Raw genomic sequence first — 22,996 nt, 5'->3', positions numbered from 1 at the left:
CTACAAATCCCCTCCTCAAAATACCTTTTCAAAGGGCAACCAAAGAGGTGGTTACAGAGGCAACAACAATAAGGGCAGGGGCAAAACCAACAATACAAGTTCTGCCACCCCACCCGCACAATGACTCCCCTTCGCTCCCCCCAGACCATTCCACTCCGGTCGGGGGCAGACTACAAGATTTTATCCACGTATGGGAGTCCATAACATCGGACAAATGGGTGACCCAAATCATTCGGTCAGGGTACTGCCTCGAGCTAACATCTACCCCACCCAATATCCCACCAAGGCACCGTCCAATGTCCCAAGAGCATTCCACACTGCTCAAACAAGAGGTACTCTCGCTCCTCCAGAAACACGCCATAGAGCAGGTACCCGGCAATCAACGAAATCTAGGGGTCTACTCCCTATATTTCTTAATCCCAAAGAAAGACGAGACCCTCAGACCCATTCTGGATCTCCGGCCTCTAAATGCCTACATACATTCAGACCACTTTCACATGGTCACCTTACAACAAGTCCTCCCACTCCTCTGCCAGGGAGACTTTCTCACAACACTGGATCTGAAAGACGCGTACTTTCACATTCCAATACACCCCTCTCACAGAAAATACCTCAGGTTCGTGGTGGACGGGCAACATTACCAATTCAAGGTTCTCCCCTTCGGGGTCACCACTGCACCACGGGTGTTTACCAAATGCCTAGCAGTAGTAGCAGCACACCTCAGACGTCAACATGTTCACGTCTTCCCTTACTTAGACGACTGGCTCATAAAAGCCGCGTCCTACCACCAATGCGTGCAACATACAAACAGCACCATCCAACTGCTTCATCAGCTAGGCTTCACGGTGAACTACCAAAAGTCCCACCTCATACCATCTCACACAAAGCAATATCTCGGGGCCACCATAGACACCTCAAAAGGTATTGCCTATCCAAACTCAGCCAGAATCACAAGCATTCTAGCCTTACGCAAAATATTCCTTCCTCAACACTCTCTACCAGCAAGAGTGTTTATGAAGCTCATAGGGATGATGGCGTCTTGCATCTTCATAGTGCCCCATGCAAGACTCCACATGCGTCCACTTCAGGAGTGCCTAGCACAACAGTGGAACCAGGCCCAGGGTCAGCTGACGGATCTGGTGTTGGTGGACGGCCGCACACATCACTCTCTGCAGTGGTGGAACACCACAAACCTTTCCAAGGGACGGCCGTTCCTGGACCCGGTTCCCCAAGTGACTCTAACAGCGGACGCATCGCTCTCCGGCTGGGGAGCGCACCTCTTACACCTCACAATGCAAGGTCTATGGACGCCACAGCAAAAAACGCTCCACATCAACCATCTGGAGCTTTTGGCGATCTTTCTAGCCCTAAAATCTTTCCAAAAGCAGATTTCAGGCAAAGCAGTCCTCATTCGCACAGACAACATGACTGCGATGTATTATATACAGAAACAGGGGGGGACACACTCTCCCCAGCTCTCCCGCTTAGCCCAGAGCATATGGAGATGGGCAATTCCCCAAAACATTTTTCTCCTGGCACAACATGTTCCAGGCGTACAAAACACCATAGCAGATCTGCTCAGCAGACAGACTCAACAACTACACGAATGGGAACTGCATCCACAAGTTCTTCACCCATTCTTCCGACAGTGGGGGCATCCTCAAATAGACCTCTTCGCCACCCACGAAAACAAAAAATGCCCAAGCTTCGCCGCCAGATACCCACACCCATTGTCCAAGGGCAATGCAATATGGATGAACTGGTCAGGCAGATTTGCATACGCCTTTCCACCTCTCCCACTAATTCCATTAGTGGTCAGGAAACTACAACAGCACTCCCTCACACTCATTCTGGTAGCTCCGACGTGGGCCAGACAGCCGTGGTACACCACGCTACTACAACTATCAGTGGTACCACATCAAAAACTGCACCTTTCCCCATGCCTCCTAACCCAGAACCATGGAGAAATCAGGCACCCGGACCCAGCTCAGCTCAACCTGGCGATCTGGCTCCTGAAATCTTAGAATTCGGGTACCTTAACCTTCCCCCTGATTGCATGAACATCATCATGGAAGCCAGACGTCCTACCACTAGAGCATGCTATGCCGCAAAGTGGAAAAGATTTGTAATGTACTGCCGTAACAATACAATCAACCCTCTAGATGCATCCATACAACACATCATATGCTATCTGCTCCATCTTCACAGGTGTAACCTGGCGTATTCATCCATACGCCTACACCTAGCAGCGATCGCTGCCTATCTACAAAACAGACAGCATTTGTCACTCTTCAGAGTGCCCGCTATTAAAGCCTTCATGGAAGGCCTCAAACGAGTAATTCCTCCCAGGGCACCACCCTCCCCTGTATGGAATCTAAATTTGGTCCTTACACGACTAATGGGTCCGCCCTTCGAACCAATGCACAAATGTGAGCTACAATTTCTCACCTGGAAAACAGCTTTCCTTGTAGCTATCACTTCCCTTAGAAGGGTTGGTGAAATACAAGCGTTCACCATACAGGAACCTTACATACAAATGCATCACAGCAAGGTCATACTTCGAACTAATCCGAAGTTCCTGCCCAAAGTCATTACCCCCTTCCACCTCAATCAATCAGTGGAATTACCTGTCTTCTTTTCGCAACCCCAATCTGTTGCGGAAAGGGCCTTACACACACTAGATGTGAAAAGAGCGTTGCTATATTACATACAAAGAACGCAACCCTTCAGGAAGACCAAACAGTTGTTCGTTTCCTTTTCTCCACCACATAAAGGCAACCCCATCTCAAAATCAGGGATAGCTAGGTGGATTGTAAAATGCATACAAATTTGCTATCAGAAGGCAAAGAGAACATTATCTGTTCCCCCTAAAGCCCACTCTACAAGAAAGTTAGGGGCTTCTATGGCTTTTCTAGGGAATATACCCTTAGATGACATATGCAAGGCAGCCACATGGTCTACACCGCACACATTCACAAAACACTACTGTGTAGATGTGCATTCCCAGCAGCAAGCTAGGGTGGGCCAGGCTGTACTAAAAACACTCTTTCAAACAGCTGCAACGGATACCGGTGGTCGCCGCTAAGGTTGGGTACTGCTATATAATCTATGCTAAGTGTACAATCTGCAGCTCATATGCCTCGAACGGAATATGCTACTTACCAGTATGCATCTGTTCTTGGCATGTAGAGCTGCAGAGTTGTACACGCCCACCCGCCTCCCCGGCTACCTGTATCCGTTCCAGTCCATCTTATTTAGATACAACACACATGGGTTTCTCACTGTTATTACTACGCTCCATCATTTCCCTGTTGGCGAAAAACAATCTGAGGATGGAGCCGAAGCCCATGCGCAGTACGGACCGAAGGAGGAGTCACCAAACTCGTGACTTCCAAAGACGGTCCAAGAAGAAAAACAAACTGCAAACATCCGGGCCCAACACCAGATGGCGACCTATGCTAAGTGTACAACTCTGCAGCTCTACATGCCAAGAACAGATGCATACTGGTAAGTAGCATATTCCTTCCATATTCCCATTCACGCAGCTCACAGAAAATATCTCAGGTTTGTAGTGGACGGACAGCACTATCAATTCAAAGTACTCTGTTTCGGAGTCACAACAGCACCACGGGTATTCACAAAGTGCCTAGCAGTAGTCGCAGCCCATCTAAGGAGACAACACATTCAGGTCTTCACATGCCTCGACGACTGGTTCATAAAAGACAGCTCGTACAACCAGTGTGTTCATCACACTCACGCGACTATCCAATTACTCCACGACATGGGGTTCACAATAAACCACACCAAGTCTCATCTGCAACCCTCTCACACTCAACAGTACCTCGGCGCCACAATAGACGCCTCAAAAGCACTAGCCTAACCCAGTCCAGCCAGGATAGCAAGCATTCTCGGTCTCCTGCCCAAATCTCAGCCGCATCACTCTCTTCCAGCTCGAATATTCATGCAGCTCATAGGGATGATGGCCTCTTGCATATTCATAGTGCCTCACGCAAGACTCCAGATGCACCCCATACAAGAGTGCTTAGCACGCCAATGGAACCAGGCTCAAGGTCAGCTAACAGATCTGGTGTTGATAGACAGTCGCACTCATCGCTCTCTGCAGTGGTGGAACACCAAAAACCTTTCCAAAGGGCAACCGTTCCTAGAGCCAGTTCCTCAGATTGTCATGACAGCGGATGCATCGCTCTCCGGCTGAGGAGCTCACCTATTACATCACACCATTAAAGGCAGGTGGACACCTCAATAAAAGTTATTCCACATCAATCACCTGGAATTACTGGCCATATTCCTAGCCTTAAAAGCATTTCAAAAACAAATATCAGGCAAGACTGTCCTAGTCCGCACGGACAACATGACAGCCATGTACTACATACAGAAACAAGGCGGGACACACTCTTTTCAGCTCTCTCAGCTAGCACAGAACATATGGAGATGGGCTATACCTCAGAACATTTTTCTTCTAGCCCAACATGTCCCAGGAGTCTAAAACACCATAGCCGATCTGTTAATCCGGCAAACGCAACAGATCCACGAGTGGGAACTCCATCCACAAGTTCTTCAACCATTCTTTCAAATGTGGGGCAACCACAGATAGACCTCTTCGCCACCCACGAAAATGCCAAATGCCCAAGCTTTGCCGCCAGATACCCACACCCATTGTCCAAAGGCAATGCGATATGGATGAACTGGTCAGGCAGATTTGCGTACGCCTTTCTGCCTCTCCCACTCCTACCACTGGTGGTGCGCAAACTACGGCAACACTCACTGACTCTCATTCTAGTTGCTCCAACTTGGGCCAGACAACCGTGGTACACCAAATTGCTGGAACTGTCAGTAGTTCCGCACTAAAGATTACACCTCTCACCACGCCTCTTAACCCAGAACCGTAGAGAGATCTGACACCCGGACGCAGCTCAGCTGAACCTTGCGATCTGGCTCCTGAAATCTTAGAATTCGGTTACCTTAACCTTCCTCCTGACTGTATGAACATCATTAAGGAGGCTAGACGCCCTACCACTAGAGCCTGCTATACAGCCAAGTGGAAACTATTTGTGATATATTGTCATAACAATAACATCAATCCCCTAGATGTGTCTATCCAACACATCATAAGCTACCTACTACACCTACAAAGGTGCAACTTAGCCTATACATCTATTAGGCTACACCTCGCTGCCATAGCAGCATATCTACAAAATAGGCAACATTTATCACTATTCAGGGTACCTGCCATCAAACCCTTCATGGAAGGACTCAAAAGGATAATTCCTCCCAGAGTTCCACCCTCACCTGTGTGGAATTTAAATATCGTTTTCACAAGACTAATGGGACCTCCCTTTGAACCTCTACATAAATGTGAGCTACAATTCTTAACATGGAAGGTTGCTTTCCTAGTGGCCATAACTTCTCTAAGAAGAGTTAGTGAGCTACAAGCACTAACTATTCAGGAACCATTCTTACAAATCCATCACAATAAGGTTGTTCTCCGAACTAATCCTAAATTCCTCCCTAAAGTCATTTCTCCCTTCCACCTTAATCAATCTATGGAGTTGCCCGTATTCTTCTCGCAACCACACACAGTCGCAGAAAGAGTTCTTCATACTTTAGATGTTAAAAGGGCATTGCTCTATTACATTGAGAGAACACAACCTTTTCGAAAAACTTAACAACTTTTCGTTTCTTTCTCACCACCACACAAAGGCAATCCCATATCAAAGGCCGGGATAGCCAGATGGATTGTTAAATGCATACAAATTTGCTACCACAAAGCAAAACATACTTTAACTGTTTCTCCTAGAGCCCACTCTACGAGAAAAATAGGGGCTTCTATGGCATTTTTAGGTAACATTCCATTGGATGACATTTGCAAAGCATCTACATGGTCTACACCACACACGTTCACAAAACACTATTGTGTAGGTGTGCAATCAAAACAACAAGCTACTGTGGGCCAAGCTGTACTCAAAACCCTATTTCAGACTACTGCAACAGATACTGGTGGCCGCCGCTAAGGAATGGGACTGCTATACAATCTATGCATAGTGTGTAATCTGCACCTCATATGCCTCGAACGGAATATGCTACTTACCAGTATGCATCTGTTCTTGGCATGTAGAGCTGCAGATCTACACACGCCCACCCGACTCCCCGGCTTCCTTTACCTGTTCCAGTATTATCTTATTTAGACACAGCATACAAGGGCATCTTCCTGTTTCTTACAAAGCTCCATCATTTCCCTGCTGCCGAAAAACAATCTGGGGATGGAGCCGATGCCCATGCGCACTATGATCCTAAGGAGTCACCTACCTCGTGACTTCCAAAGACTTTCCAGGACAAAAACAAGTGCAAACATCCAGACCAAACACCAGATGGCGATTTATGCATAGTGTGTAGATCTGCAGCATACTGGTAAGTAGCATATTCCTTATTTCACTTTTGGATTGTCATCTCAATCTGGAACGCACATAATGGGTGCAAGATTGGTAGACTGGGGCGGTAGAGGTGCAATGCAGAGGATATGGATAGGATGTATTGGACAACTTCCCAAGCCCAGGTGGTAGTGTATGACAAATGGGTGTTGTCCAACACTCGCTCAGTGTCCATTTTTCTGTTTGTAAATCATCTCCTGGCTGCAGAATGTTGGGTGTGTTCCCATTGTTGGGGGATCAGCTGGTGACGGAGACAGTACAGGAGGTTGTATGCCAGAATATCAAGCACAATAATATAGCGGTAAAAAATACTGTAGCCAGAATGTTGACTAAAAAATAGTGTGTAGGTATGTATAGATTTACTAATTAACCTATACATCTGTGTATCTTACAGATACATATATTTATTGTCAAGGTACCTATTTTTGTAGTTGATATTATGGAAAAAGTATGTTTTCCACGATATGTACAGCTCAATATTCTGGCACTGTACCATACAGAGAGTGAGAGAGACGCAAGAGGGTGACAGGGACTCTGTGACAGTGAGCTTGAACAACATGGCTAGAGAGACAAGAAAAAAAGGGAAGGAGACAGACTCTGGGAAGACTAGGAGAGGGGCAGTGAGATGGGCAGGTTTTGTACTTTGTTTCATTTACCTGGCTGTGGATTTAGAAATGGTAAATTCATAGGGAAGCCAGAGATTGGTGATGCAGCATACATCTAGCTCTAGTGGGTGAGTGAGGCAGGCATTTCAGCTGCCAAATAAATCTTCCAGACATTGACCTTGTCACTTCTCTGGATTCTATTACCTCTTCCTCACCTCTCCAAGTGGGCACAGCTCCAGACCAGTACACTTACTGCATCTATGGCTTCTTGTCACATGTTCTACTTTTTAGCTCCATTTTGATTGTAGAGTGCTCCACTCTAGTATTGTAAATGGAATATAATATCTGTCTCCTGGTTTGTGAAGTTCTTTTTCAGGACCTTTGCATCTAGTGAGTTGCTAGAGTTCTGGGTCATGCTAGGTCGACCGAGGAGAAACAGTAACTTTGATCCTCCTCAACCTCTTGTCAGCCTTCAACACCGTATCTCCCCACATACTGATCGAAAGACTCCATCACATAGGCATCCAAAGGGATGCACTCAGATGGATGACCTCTTTCCTCACCGGAAGAACCCAAAGCACCCACTTTCCGCCTTTCACCTCTGAACCCAAGGAGATCACCTGCGGTATCCCGCAGATCTCATCCCTCAGCCCTACACTCTTCAACTCATATATGATACATCGCTGGCCAACATAGTCAGATCCACGGTCTCAACATAATTTCTTATGCACCCAACTCATCCTCTCACTCAACGATGACCGCACCACTACCAGAACCATCTTCCACAGATGCATGACAAATGTCGCCGACAACAGCAGCAACACATGAAACAACTCCTGGGGGCCATCAAACCTAGGACCTGCACCCATTCCCTCCTACCATGCCAGAAACCTCGGAATCGTCATGGACTACAAGCTCACCATGAAATCACAAATTAGTGCCATCTCCTCCCACCGTTTCCTCAATCTGTGCTTGCTACAAAAGATCTTCAAGTGGCTACCTCTACTCATGAGACACTCTGTGACGCAGGACCTTATCACAAGCCGACTGGACTACGGCAACACCCTCTATGTAAGAATCACCACACACCTACAGAAACGTCTGACCATACAGAAAACCGCAGCCAGAATCCTCCTCGGCCTTCCCCAACGAACCCATATCACACCCCAACTCAAGCAACTCCACTGACTCCCTGTACAGAAGAGATGCTAATTCAAGCTACTGACCCATGTGCACAAGACTCTACACACCCAAGGACACGCCTACATTAACCACCGCCTGTACTTCCACCAACCATCGAGTAGACTACACTCTGCCTCCCTTTCACTTGCCCATACTGCCCGCATCTACCGAAGCAGAAATGGAGGATGCTCCTTCCCCCACATCGCCGCAAAGACTTGTAACAGCCTCCCCATGCACCTCCGGACCATCCTCTCACTTCTGGAATTCCAAATGGCTTTTAAGACCTGGTTGTTCGAATAAGCCTTCGGGACCTACAAGACCCTGGATACCCTATTGGGTGATAAGCCACGCTTTTTAAATCCTGATTGATTGATTGAACCTAACCATCCCCTGGTTGTCATAAAACAATGTGGAGACAATCAGAGTTATTTTACCTGACTTATTTGAGGAATTTAGATACACTGAGAAGCTCCACCTCAATGATAGCACAACAAATCTTGTCAATAATGTGCAAAAGAAAAGTTTCTCATTACTTGGCTAAAGCTTTTTGGGAGTTGCAAAGCTTAAGGTTCCCACATTGTGAAATGCTAATACCTAGCCTACTTGATTGCTGAGAATCTGGATTCATAGAGACATTGAGACTGATGTGCTCAAAGATATTTATAATTGCTAGACAAAAGCGATGAATTCCTTCAAATCCTACTAGACTTGTCTGCAGCATCTGATAGTTCACCAATACCTACTACACTGCACTATGTCCTTCGACTTCAGAGTTAGAGGAAAAGTATTGGAATGGTCCAAATCATATCTCAGTCAATGCGTCCAGGTTATGCAAATAAACAACACGTTCTCTCACGCTAGAAAAGCTCCCTTTCGGGTCCCACCAGCCTCAGTACTGGCATCCTCTTTCTTAACTTATACATAGGCTTGCCAGTGGACATTATAAAAACCCATACCGGTTTTACTGCCAATATGTTCATGATTCACAGTCCTATGTAAAAAGTCAATAATGACCTGATCAGTTGCCTATATCAAATACTGCATATCTAAAATATGAAACCGAATGTCCTTTTTCGCAACTCAAGCTAAATCAAAATATGATGGCCTTCCTGATTATGAGCCATGGACCTAACTTCCACATTGACTATTTGTAATCCGTATTCATTGAATCAGGTTTACTGATTAATGGCTTAAAATAATTTGCAATTCTTAACCCCTTAGCATCATAGTCAACAGCTCAGTTTAAATTCGTGCATACAGCATGGAGAAAAGAGGGACAGTCCAACTACTAAAACTACTGCTATCGATTTCGTGATTTGCAAAATAGTGAAATAGTCAAAAGTGCCTACGAAATCTGGGCTCACCGCATTCCTGTACTTCTTCTAATGCACTTCGACCGCTGCTTGGGAGACGGGCACGTTTCAATTAGTTTCATTCCACATAGAACATGTTACTCAAAAAGTCGTGAGTAAGTCGCACCCACTTCAGAAGTAAGACACAACTACTCCTATATAAAGCATTTTGAATTGGTCTGTACTTTTTTTATTAAGATTTTATCTCAGATTAGGTTCTGCCCACGTTCACTTGCCTTCATTTGTTGAAACCAGTGGTGTATCTTAGATCCTTACAGGTTAGGTTTTTACTGTCGTCCTACTGTTTTAATTATATTTATTTTGAAGCACTTTTAAATGCAGCAAATAAGGCCATAAAATGAGGACACAAAAAAACTCGTTAAGCAGTTTGTTAATTGGAATGACTCAGAGCTCTCAATCGCTAGATTCCTATTAACCACAGTGCAGTTTTAATATTAACGTTTGTAGGGAGCACGCGCGGTTGTCATTCATCCAGATGTAGCACCTCATTACATGAAGTGAGGAGGGCCCTGTGCCTCTGCTTGTTTCCTCCAGGCTTTCAGACGTCTGCAAATATATTTACAACCTCCTCATACCCGGTCTGCTTTTCTTTGTGGCGCTGCACTGCTGTCAGGCATAGAAAGGGGGTGAAAAAGTAATTTTAACATAGTTTAGTGTGCCACAAAGGAAAGTACCCAACATCTGTTTTCCCTTTATTTGCATCCAAATGTTATTCCCTTTCCTCTCTTTGTCCAACCGCTCCACAACCGCTCACAAATGCAGATCCCAATAAGGTTCAGTTAGTATTTTCAACCTTATATCTAGTTTAGATTAAAGATATCATATGAACTTTGGGCCATTAGCTGTTTAATATCGGAGTCGAAAGAAATTGCAGTTAAACAAGGAATGCTGTTCTCCAGTGGTGCCCCCGACTTAAATGGTGCCCCTTCCTGCCACCTACAGTAAGCAGAATAGTAATGAATATTACTCAGGTGTCCTAGCCTGACTGCATTGTTATATATGTGACTTGTGCACTTCCACATTTCTGTGCCGCAGTAATAGCGGCTGTTTGTTATATATTGCTTGCTACCCCGGTGGGATGTCTTTGGCTGTTGTAACAGATGTTTGTGTTACCAAGTCTGTAGCACTTGTGTTTTCAACCTCAGTAGGAATATAGTTTCCTACATATTGTTTACAGAAATATTGTCCCAATGGCCATACATTCTCTAATATTAACTCCACTGAGATGATATTTTTGTTAACGACATTTAGGACAGAATTTTTCAGTCCAACTATCTTTTGGTAATGAAATTGTTGTACCATATTGATAAAGGCATTTACTGTTATGACTATCCTGGAAAGGGGGGGGGGGCTGCTAGCAAAGGGACTGTGGTGGGAATAGTCTCATATTTGGGGTGTAGACTGCACACAAAGCACCTGTAAGTCACATAGAGGTGGGGGCTGCATTGTGTTATGGTTTATTCCCACCCCATGTCACTGATCTGCCTAGAGCAATATTTAATGTGCTTATATGAGCCTGGGTAATGCACCTCCACCCACTAAAATCCTGAGCCCTAGGGTGCCTGAAAAAGAGGCTTGGTGTCCTACAGCAGATGGCTCTGGGACTTAGAACTGCTAGCCCCAAGTCAGCACAATGCCTCAGAAAACAGGATGACTAGCAACTGTGTGCTATTGTGCTTGGCTAAACATATGCTCTAGAAGTTTACCACAAAGGAGAATATTGTAAACAAACACTCTCAGATACTTTAAACATGCCTATTTCCAAGTGGAATACTCTGCTAAAACAGTTTCCATTGATTTAAGGCTAAATAGGAATGATGATGAGTTAAATAAAGTGCTTAGTAATGCAAAATTTCAATTTTTGTGTCGCAGGATTTTAATTTTTGTGCTGCAAAATTTGCCTATCTATGCCGCGAGATCCTGGGGGGTCTGACTATCTTGGTTTGGACACAGTGCTTCACAGTTCTGATTCCAAACCTTCCCATTCTCAATACTAACCATTTTAAAAATCCCACACTCAGAGATGAGTAAAGATGGAACTTCCTTATGCATGTCATCTTGCAATGTAATCCTAACCACAGCTCACACCTGCACAGTAGTTTATTACAAGCTTTACATCAATCCGAGTTTCTTTATGCACTTCCCTGTAAAGCCAGCTCTTGTCCACGCTACACAGTCATACCCTCTTGACACATCTACCTTCTCAAACAAACAAGTCAGTACACATTATGAAACTGTTTCTACCCTGTTAAAATCTCAAAAGTTTGAGTTTTACACTTATTTGGCATTATGTGTGGATTATTTCCTTTCATTCGCTACTCTTTTCTTCCCAATTCTTCACACTGTTTAGCCCCAGACTGCAGAATTCTTAATTTTACCATTCATGCCTGGATGGAGTAGATCTCATTGTATCTGCTACTTTTATTTCCTGTGGGATCAGTCGTGCACCATTGTCTTCAATTCACTTGGGTATAATTCTCTATTGAATTCACTCTCCAAAAATGCAGTCACTTGCAAACTCAAATTGTCACACACACCCCAGGATAGTAGAGATCTACTGTTGCCAGAAAATATGTAACATAGCTAGTCTACAAATTGACAGGCGTAGTGTGTTAAGACCAGCCTTCTCCCATGGTCCACTACTTAATTTCACAAGAACAAAAGGTGTTGGGGAGACATGCATGCCCTTGTCCCTTTGTAAAGACACGTAATTCCCTCACATCTTTGTGAATTATACCAGGTTGCATCTCATGAGCCCCCTATACCAATATCTCTCCTACTCCACAGGGGTACATGATTATCCTCTCATTAATGTGCCTCCTTGCATTCAGGGCTACTCCTTTTCCAATTAGGACCTCGTAACTCCTTCCTGAATTCTTCTCTTCTCCGGCCTTCTTTACCAATATACTTCACTACTGTTTGTAGACATTGTCCCCACTTCTTTTTCACTACCAGAGCCTCACACACCTAGAAACCTTTCACTCCGTTTTCATCATCCATACAATCCTTAACGCCATTTTTACTAGCAGCTGAAAGTCGAAACAATCTATCAGCTTCTTTGACAGCTAGTGAACTTTGAAAATCTTGGGGCACAATAGCATCAACCACGAAAAGTTCTTGATATCTGAAGGGGCGCTCACAAAATATGTCTATATCTTGTGGGGCATCCTTCATAGAAATCCTTGAATATATGTTGTGAAAATGGTGCATTTTCAACACAGTTTCCCTAATATTTCGGAAAAAAATCATAGGTCTGAAACTCTGGATCAATAATTTCACATGGCCTATCTTTTTGGAAAAAAAAAGTATACACATATTTTCACTTCTACATTCTAGCTCCTTTCTTTTTTCCAACCTTCTTCTTCCATATAACTTCTCAATAATATGATATGGTCGACAATATACTCAGAAGCGACACAAAGGAAGAATTAAGTTACACAGATTTAACAGTCTAGAGGCATACACAACAGCAATTTACAGAAGCGAACTAGCACTGTAGTTAGGAGTGTGTAAAGTTAACATTTTCTTTTTTTTCTTCTCAAAGATTCTTATAGCCTGTCTAATAGAAAGCTGTCTTTCAAATCAGACACGACTCTGGGAAACAATTTTGGGATCATGATAAGATTTGTCAAGCTTCTTTTGTAGCACTTTTACATCGTTGAGGAGTTTAACAGTAGTTCTTTCTGCTTATGTGTCCCCAGATCGCCCCTGCCGAAGGTCCTGATGCATGTGAAAGGATGGTAATCATAATTGGCCCTCCAGAAGCCCAATTTAAGGTGCATGAAAAGATCTTTTTTTTTTTTTTAAATATATGTATAGAAGGTGAAAGTCTTGATATAATTCTTACAGTCCTTACTCAGGAGAGATCCTGCATTCTAAGATAACTATAGGGACGCTTGTGTACAAGAAATGCATTTTTAACTGGTCCACGGGGAGGAATAGTATATCCTGTGGAGGCACCTGTGACATGACAGTCTGGAGAGCTTATACAAAGTAAATACAAGCCAGGGATGTATGATTAAACCACTACTGCCTAAACCACGAATTCCTCAACCACGATGGCTAAACAACGAACCATCCCAAACCCCTACTTTTTTTAGAACGAGTTCCTAAACCACGATAAAATATTTAAATTACACACTTACTCCTCTTTTTTTTTTTATCTGCATGGTTGACATTTTTTATAAAAGTAATCTAATAATATATTAATTTAAACAATGTATTTGTGGGGGGAGACCCCCCACACCTCCCATCTTCCCTTATTTTCTGAGTCCAGAGCATTCCCAGTTATGCTGTGCCCCCGACGTTGCTACAAAGCTGGCATGATTTAAGCTGACTGCATCCCCGCGCTCCTCATAGCCCACCTGCCTGGTGGCTGCAGTGCCAAGTGATTTATGCCAGGAGTCGATGAGCGTGTCAGGTCAGTGGGGGCGAAGGGGAGTGACTACCATGCAGAGTGTTTCTCTGCAGCAAGGAGACTTCAGAACGAGGAAGAGCAACTTAAATAGCTTTATTTCTTCTTGCTCTGGACTGAAATGCACACCTGCCCTGTCGTGCATGTGCATTTATCATTTTGACATTACTTAGAAACAGGAGTCACAACTGATGCTTCTCTTTTTGCAGTCATAGGAGAGGGCTTAACTAAAGTGTGTTGCTCCTCGCTACCTCAAACGTTTCAGGCAGACACATATTTGTAAGTTGCTTAATTGCAAATGTAGAAGCCTTTCGTGTCAGGCCTTGGCAGTCTTAGATCGTTCGTGGTTTAGAAAAGTTGTGGTTTAGGAAAGTCGTTGTTAAGGATTTGCGTTGTTCAGGTAAGTCGTAATTTAAAGTTTGCTGTTAAGGTTGTTTCCCACAAGCCAGAGATAAGAGGCAGCATCAATACCATTGCCAAAGCTACAAAAAAGAGAAGACATTCAAGTATCAGAATTGGGTAATGGATGAATCCATGCCCTGAGATCAGGCTGTAAAGACTTGGTGATTACCCAGAAGGAGTCTCAAGTGCACCAGCAATAGAATAAGATTTCTTGCTAATTTGAACGACTGGGTGCCCGTAAGGTCCGGCTATCTAAACACTAGTATATATTAAACTGCAGAAGGAAAACAAATGTCATCAATCTATCACGCAGGAATGCTGTGTTGTTTGTACATATGTATATCCAGTCCACCTTATTCCAGACTTGTGGAATGTATTATCAGGATTGCTGGGGATGGAAGCATGTTTTTGCACTGTATATAAACATCACTGAAATAGGAGTCTAATACACATGTATGTTAGTTACCCGGTTCGGCTCCTGAGGCCTCATTCTCTAGTGTAAGAACTCCATGCTCAAGCCTTGGACCCCAAAGAAGTAAATGAGACGTTTTGGCCTCTGTTGAGATCATTGGAGCTTCTTTGATTTCCTGTGAATCATCTCTTCTTTTACTGAAGTTGAAAAGGATGTGTTACCTGGGCATGGGACAAAAAATGACACTTTTCTTGAAAGACGGAAAAGTAATACATGAATAAACGTTTTGCTGTCTCCATACTGGCATATAGCTCTTTTCTACACATCGCATTATTTCTATATTTAAGCCCCGGTTCAACAATAGTGTCTGTCCCTCCATTGTAATCCCCTTCTGCAATGTAGCCTCCGTCAGTAGCCTTATTCTGATAGTCTCCTATTTCTGTACTATTTACATCTTACTGGTGCACTTTTCTTCCTTAGATGGCAACCTAAAATCTTTAACAACTGACACTAGTTAACCTTGGTTGTCCAGGTTTCTTCTTTGTTTGAAAATGTTTTTCATGAATCCCGTAATGTCCTTTTCTTCTGACTTTGTCATCAGCCCCAGGAGCCCTAAAGAAGGCATGGTAATGATGCAAAGTATTGTGCTTCTTACTTTGATGCATACAGAAGAGAGCCTCAGGGGTATCCCAGTAGGACCATATAGCATTGTTCTATATGGTACAACTGGCAATGAAAATTAAAGATTGCTTTTGAAGATACTGGAGAGAAATACAAAATAGGGGGAATTAGAGAAAGAACGACCAAGACAGAACATTATTCGACCTAATTGACAGAAGTGAAAAAACTGAGGCCTCTTTTAGAGGCTGTCATGGGACTCATCTGGGTACAGGAGGCCCTCCTTCTTGCAGAGTACTCAATTTAACGATACAATTTGGTGAAAGTGCCAGTACAACAGAGACACTCCCTGCGAAGTTGAATGCCAAGTCAGCCACCATTATATAATGCAGCTTGCGTGGCATTTGTTTCTGCTTTTCAAAAACAAACCCCCAAACTGACAGCTTGTTTCTAAAAAGTAACAAGCATTTGCAATGCAATAGGTCTCGCATTTGCGAGAGTTTGAGCTATTGGTATTGTAAATGACAACGCCTTTTATTTATGTGTTTTGAAAACTTGCAAATGGTGTGTAAATACGCACTTTCTACTTATAGAAGCAAGGCTGGAAGTAAAAGAGGCGCAGTTACTGCCAGCCTTGCTTCTTGTAAGCAAGGACTATAAACACCGCTTGCACGTTTTCAAAATACATAAATAAAAAGCATTGTCATTTACAATGCCAATAGCTCAAACTCTCACAAATGTGAGACCTATTGCATTGCAAATGCTTGTTTTAGGACTTGTGCCCTGTTGCCCATGCATGTTGTGAACAGCTGATTAACTCCTGTACATTTACAGCTACCATAGTGGACCCGTTCAAGAAGGTTATGGTTGGGTATGCCCTTTCTTGCAGTGCCTACTTGCTGAGTCACACTGCCAACAGCATTAGGCTTGCTGTGCTTTTTGTGCACATGATTCCAACGTTAAAAGCCTCACTAAATGTCACAAGCCTGCCCCGCTAAGCGTTGCAAGCATTCGCCAATCCGCTATCACTGGCAGACCGCCCATTGAGTGTAGCACCACCCCATGACCATGTAGGCGTAAGTGCCCCTGCCGCGTCTGTGCAGACGCCTGGTGGATTGCGCGGCTACCCTATGTAGTGTGCTGCCACCCAGTGTCTGGAGCAGGTGTCTCCTCACCCCGGTCCGTGCTTCCACCTGACCCGTACCTCACAGTCAACAGTGAGATTTGAAAAATAATTGGCGGTTAACGATTAATTTTCCCAGTGGCTTTCACTTTTGGAAATCCGAAGTAAAGTTATTTTTGGGCTAAAAAAATGTGAGCCTCCCGTCTGGATGGGGAATGTTGGCATGTGTTCCCGTGCTGTCCCACAGTCGCTAGTTTCAACCCCCTGTGGCTACCACTGCCACCTGTGAATGACACCCACTGGCTCTCACCTTCTGCTTGGCTTCCGACTTCACCTGTAGAAATGCCATGGCGCGAGCCCGGTGCGCCGTCAACTCAAGCTTTCCGCTGTTCGACGACTCTTTTTCCGGCTTTTCGTTCCCTTTCCTCCTCTGTTTATTTATTGTACGCGTGCTGTCCTTATGTTTACCCCTCCTTCAATGACTGGCAGTAAACAGAGTGGAACTGCAAACAGAAAGCGAAAGCTACGGAAGGGACGTCCCAGCAGAGGCGGGAGACAGCCGAGTCAGTTGGAGGGAGGTGAGGCGAGGAGGCGGGACCTGAGGAGCGAGACGAGTTAAGTGGCGGCCAAGCTAGGTACAGTGAGTCTGTAACAACGATCAACAAGACGCGGTCAGCCTGAATGGTATTTTCTCGTTTACGGACAGTTCTTGAAATGTAGGGCATTAATGTCAGCTGAACAGACACATTAACCAGGCGAGCGCGCGGTGGGTTTGAGCGCTCGAAAGTTGAGACACCTGCGCGTGCTCATCTGCTGTCAGGGGCAAGCTCCGGCGTAAGCTGAAAGACACGCCATGCGCGTGCCCATGTGCTGTCCGGGAGCAAGCTAATAGACATGCCGTGAGCATGCACATCGCCTGTTCGGGCGAAAGTGCACATCTCCTGTCCCCCTTCCAAACTCAAATCGACAACAATAGATCTCGCTAGCGACAGCGATTCCGGCTGCGTCACTAGGCGAGACCTAAAATAGGAAATGTCCCTAACATGCAGGGATTGTTCTTCGGGACATTTGTATCTTTTCCTGCCCCTGTCGGGAAACATCGGTGTCAGGTGCAATGTCGTAAAGATGACATGGTGACCTGGCGATCCTGTGGCAGACATGCTACTGGTTAAGGTTTTGTTAACTAGTCTTCTAACGTGCACAGCTACTCCGAGGAGTGTCCCGGCGCAGTGAAACCAACTTGACGCTTCCCTGTTGTAAACTCAGCCATTCCCCCACCTTTAAATAAGGTGGGGATCCATGGGTTCGGTAGAGCGGCAGCCATGCCTATTTATGGTTGAGCTCCGACTACTACAAAAGCTAATGACCCGCTGAGTCATTGTAGGAGTGTTTGGAGCATACATAGAAAAATATTGTGTGAGCAGCTGTCGAAGTGCATTAAAAACAAGCATTTGCAATGCAATAGGTTTTGCATTTGGAGTGTTTAAACTATTAGCATTGTAAATGACAATTCCTTTTATCTGTTTTGCTAATTAACACATAAATAAAAGGCATTGTCATTTACAATGCCAATAGCTGAAACTCTTGTAAATGCAAGACATATTCAAAAAAGCGGCTGCCATTGTCCCGGAAACTGAAAGCTTGTTGAATGTTGCAGGAAAGCATGTCGTGCCTGCAGTAGGAGAAACCCTTTAAAGAAAATAGTGCTTACAGACTAAAAAAGACGTACCGTGTAACACGTGTAACAATTGAAGTAAAAGTGCCAGTCCTAATGAGAGGTTACAAATTAAGACAGGGCGGTACTAAGGAGAGACTAACAAGCCTATTAACGAATCGGAAGCCAGCATTTACGAAGGACGACACAAGCCAATGACAAATATGGGCGGGGCTTCTATTCCATACTTCAATACAGCATACCAAAGAGCAGCACAAGTGCTGCCCAGACACAACCTAAAAATTATGGGAACTGTAATGCTGGATGCTGTGGGGTGGAGTCAGTGAACGTGGGAATGAAGTCAAAGGTGTGGCAAAAAAAAATAATATTCTATAAGTTTTATTGGTCTTTCATCTTAAGGTTGCTACATACAAAATAACACATAGCTCATTTGGGAAATACATAAAACAATGTTGAGTTAGTCAGTGGGAAATGCACTATAGTATATTATGAAACCTCTACTAGTTAATGCACTGCAGAGGTCTGGGTGTTCCAGAGAGCCACAGAATTAAATCTTGATTCGTGCAGTGGAGAATAGTGACTTGTGTAGTCTTAGTGCAACGAAGTCTCAGCCTGTGACAGAAAGCACTGTGAATGTTTAAGTCATTATTTTTAACTTGCATTATACACAGTATAAGGTAGACTGCTATAAGGGAAAAGGGAAGACAGCATAAGGAAAAAAAGGGCACATTTGTCAAGAAACACAATCTGGAGATAGAGGGAAACAATAACAACTGGCCTTCATTAACCCCTTCAGCGCTGCGCGGATTTCCGCGCAGTGCTGAAGGTTCTGAGCGCGGGCGGTGCCATGACGGAACGGTTCCGTCATAAGCACAGCCCAACCGACGTGCATGACGGAACCGTTCCGTCATAAGCGTCGAAGGGGTTAAAGCACCAGATTGGTACAAAAAACAAAGGTGCATATAAACTTTATGTTCGAGGCATATGAGCTGCAGATTATACACTGTGCATAGATCGCCATCTGGTGTTGGGCCCGGATGTTTGCAGTTTATTTTTCCTCTTGGAAAGTCTTTGGAATTCACGAGTTCGGTGACTCCTCCCTTGGTTCGTATTGCGCATGGGCTTCGGCTCCATCCTCAGATTGTTTTTTTCTGCCATCGGGCTCGGATGTAATACTTCGCGCTCCGGTTCCGAACTTTCCAGTTCACCGATCGACGCAAAATCCTCGCTCATCGAGATCCTTCAGATAATAAATCATCTTAATCACCTTCTCCTCGGCACTTCTTCGATTCCAGTCGTCGACGGCGGCCTTCGGGCCTATTCCGGCTCCGGTCTCGGCTGATGGAAAGAGCTCCTTTCAAGAAGTGCCCTCGATGTGGGTCCAAGTTTCCGCACACCGATCTCCACGAGGTGTGCAACCTCTGCCTCTCCCCTGAACACGAGGCTCGAGACTGTCCCGCCTGCAAGTCTTTTCGCTCCAAAAAGACCATTCGAGATCGACGGGCTAGACGCAACATGGCGCACTCCTCGACCTCCGCTCCAGTCGACATCTTCGGGGACGACGTCGAACCTCCGGGACAGCAGAACATCGAACAGGAGGACGACGACCTCGTCAGTGCTTCCGAGGCCGACGACTCAGATGTGGAGGACATCACCCCGGCGCAGAGGGTCGTGAGTACAATACCCCCTCCCACACCCACGCCGACACCCAAAAAAGCTTCGGTCACACCTTCGCCTTCGGGCCTAGGCAAGACCAAGGATACTGCTTCTCACACCCCACCTTCGGGCCCGGTAAAGAAGCCTATTAAGCCTTCCGGCAGCGCGGGCTCGAGCCAGCCTACCATCGGTACCGAAAAACACCCTTCGGCACCGAAGAAAAGATTGGCCTCCATCTCCACACCGAACCCAGTACCAAAGCCTTCGGTGTCGAAACCTGCCCTGCCGGTGCCGACCAAACATCACAAGGCCCTCGGCACCGACACTCCCGTGCCGAAGCCTTCTTCAGCACCGACCAAAAAATCGGAGGTCCCAAAGAAGCACGGCTTGGACAAGCCTAAAAAGCCGTCGGCCCCGAAAACTTCGGCGCCGACCGAACAACCAGTGTCGCAAGAACTTTTTACACCGGATCCTCTCCAAAAGACACTCACCAAGGATCCAAAAACTGGACTTTTGACATTGTCTACAAAAAAGAGACACTTGGACAAACAAGCTCCACCTCCACCTCCAAAGAGGAAAGACTGCTACCTCCCCTTTCAGAGTGCCTTCCCCTTCTCCTCCACCTCCTCCACCCTCCCCACCTCTACCCTCTCCACCCCCGCCTCATCATTCCCCAAGCATGTCTCCTGTCCCAGACGACTTAGGAGACCCATTATATGATCCAGCAGATGTGCCACAGGATCCCACCCCTACTGGATCTCCAGACCCATGGGACGACTATAATAATCCAGACATCCCAGATGTCCCACAGGATGACCTTTACCCATCTAGGCCATCCCCACCTGAAGATTCCTTGGGTTTTCACCACCTATTACAAAGGGCGGCACACTACCACGGGGTGGAGTTACACACTGACCCAGTGGAGGAGGATTTTCTCCTAGACACCTTTGACGACACACATAGGTCTACTGCCATCCTACCTATGTTAAAAGGGGTGGTTAAACATGCACCGGAGGTCTTTAAAGACCCAGTCAGGGCCAGGGTCCTAAACCCCCGTATAGAGAAGAAATACAAAGTTGCCCCCACAGACCCTTCATATATTAAAGGCCCTGCACCATTGGATTCCCTAGTGGTATCTACAGCTAGGAAACGCTCCAATTCTCAGGCGTCAGGCGAAGCACCACCACCTGACAAAGAGTCCAAGCTCCTAGATGCGTCAGGGAAGCGCACTGCGTCACAAGCCGCCAACATATGGCTTATCGCCAACACGCAAGCGCTATTGGCCAGATACGACAGGGCACATTACGATGAGTTAGAGACCATCATGCACCATCTCCCTGAAAAATATAAGAACAGGGCCAATGAATTGATCCAAAAGGGAAAACTAATAACTAATACCTCTATTCGCTGTGCCCTAGATGCAGCAGATACAGCCTCCATGGCCATAAACACCAGAGTCCTTCTACGTCGCCATGCCTGGCTCAGAGTTTCAGGTTTTAAACCTGAGGTACAAGCCTCTATATTAAATCACCCATTCGACCAAGATCATCTATTTGGCCCAAATGTTGATGAAGCCCTCGAAAAGATGAAAAAAGATACTGACACAGCGAAATCCATGGGAGCCCTACAGTCACACACTCCTAGGCGCTCCTTTCGCCGCTCTTCCTTTCGAGGCACGGGCAGAGGCTACTCCTCGGATAGTGCCTCCACGTCCTACAAATCCCCTCCTCAATCTACCTTCACAAAGGGTTATCAAAGAGGCGGATACAGAGGCAATAATAACAAGGGCAGAGGCAAAACAAATACCGCCCGCTCTCCCACACCTCCTACCCAATGACTTTCCCCCGCTCCCTCTAGACCATTCCACTCCGGTCGGGGGCAGAATACAACTTTTCCTTCACGTCTGGGAGACAATCACCTCAGACAGATGGGTGACACAAATTATTCAGTCAGGGTATTGCTTAGAACTAACATCTGCCCCCCCCCCCAAACATTCCACCCAGGCACCGCCCTATGTCTCAAGAACATACTGCACTGCTAAAACAGGAGGTGATCTCCCTCCTGCAAAAAGGAGCCATAGAGCAGGTCCCCATTAATCAGCAAAATTTAGGGGTCTACTCCCTGTACTTTCTCATTCCAAAGACAGACGAGACTCGACGACCTATCCTAGATCTCAGACCTCTAAACACTTACATACATTCGGACCATTTTCACATGGTAACCCTTCAACAGGTTCTCCCGCTTCTTTCCCAGAACGATTTTCTCACCACTCTGGACTTGAAAGACGCATACTTTCATATTCCAGTACACCAGTCTCACAGAAAGTACCTCAGATTTGTGGTGGACGGGCAACATTACCAGTTCAAGGTGCTCCCGTTCGGGGTAACAACAGCACCAAGGGTATTCACCAAGTGCATAGCAGTAGTGGCTGCACACCTCAAAAGACAGCACATTCATGTCTTTCCCGTATCTGGATGACTGGCTAATAAAAGCCACGTCCTACGAACAATGTGTGCAACATACCGCCGCTACAGTCCAACTACTGCACCAGCTAGGGTTCACGGTGAACCATAAAAAATCCCACCTGGTACCATCACACACAAAACAATACCTTGGTGCCACCATAGACACCTCAAAAGCCATAGCCTATCCCAATCCTGCCAGGATTGCAAAGATACAGGCTCTGCATCAAAAATCTCAACACTCTCTCCCAGCAAGAGTGTTTATGCAACTGATAGGGATGATGGCCTCTTGCATCTTCATAGTGCCACATGCAAGACTCCAGATGCGTCCACTCCAAGAGTGCTAAGCGCGCCAGTGTAACCAGGCCCAGGGACAACTGGCAGATCTGGTGTTGGTAGACGGTCGCACCCATCGCTCTCTGCAGTGGTGGAACACCACAAACCTTTCCAGAGGTCGACCGTTCCTGGACCCGGTCCCACAAATAATCCTAACAACAGACGCATCGCTCTCCGGCTGGGGAGCTCATCTGTTACATCTCACAGCACAGGGCACATGGACGCCACAACAGAAGTTACTCCACATCAACCATCTGGAGTTACTAGCAATCTTCCTCGCCCTAAAATC

The 22,996-nt window shown here is 45.6% G+C and overlaps 1 protein-coding gene across 1 annotated transcript in view; it reads left to right on the top strand.

Moving 5' to 3' along the window:
• Nucleotides 1-22,996, top strand: part of IGF2BP2 (insulin like growth factor 2 mRNA binding protein 2) — a 380,650-nt gene that overhangs the window by 256,629 nt on the left and 101,025 nt on the right. Inside the window, exon 13 of the mRNA XM_085648719.1 lies at nucleotides 13,311-13,385. Coding sequence (XP_085504845.1) covers nucleotides 13,311-13,385 — 75 coding nt within the window. The remainder of the gene's footprint in view (nucleotides 1-13,310; nucleotides 13,386-22,996) is intronic.

This window comes from Triturus cristatus, chromosome 3_2, assembly GCF_964204655.1.
Source record: "Triturus cristatus chromosome 3_2, aTriCri1.1, whole genome shotgun sequence".
Lineage (NCBI taxonomy): Eukaryota > Metazoa > Chordata > Amphibia > Caudata > Salamandridae > Triturus > Triturus cristatus.
The sequence above is the reverse complement of the archived record's forward strand: the minus strand, read 5'-3'. Positions and strand labels throughout refer to the sequence as shown.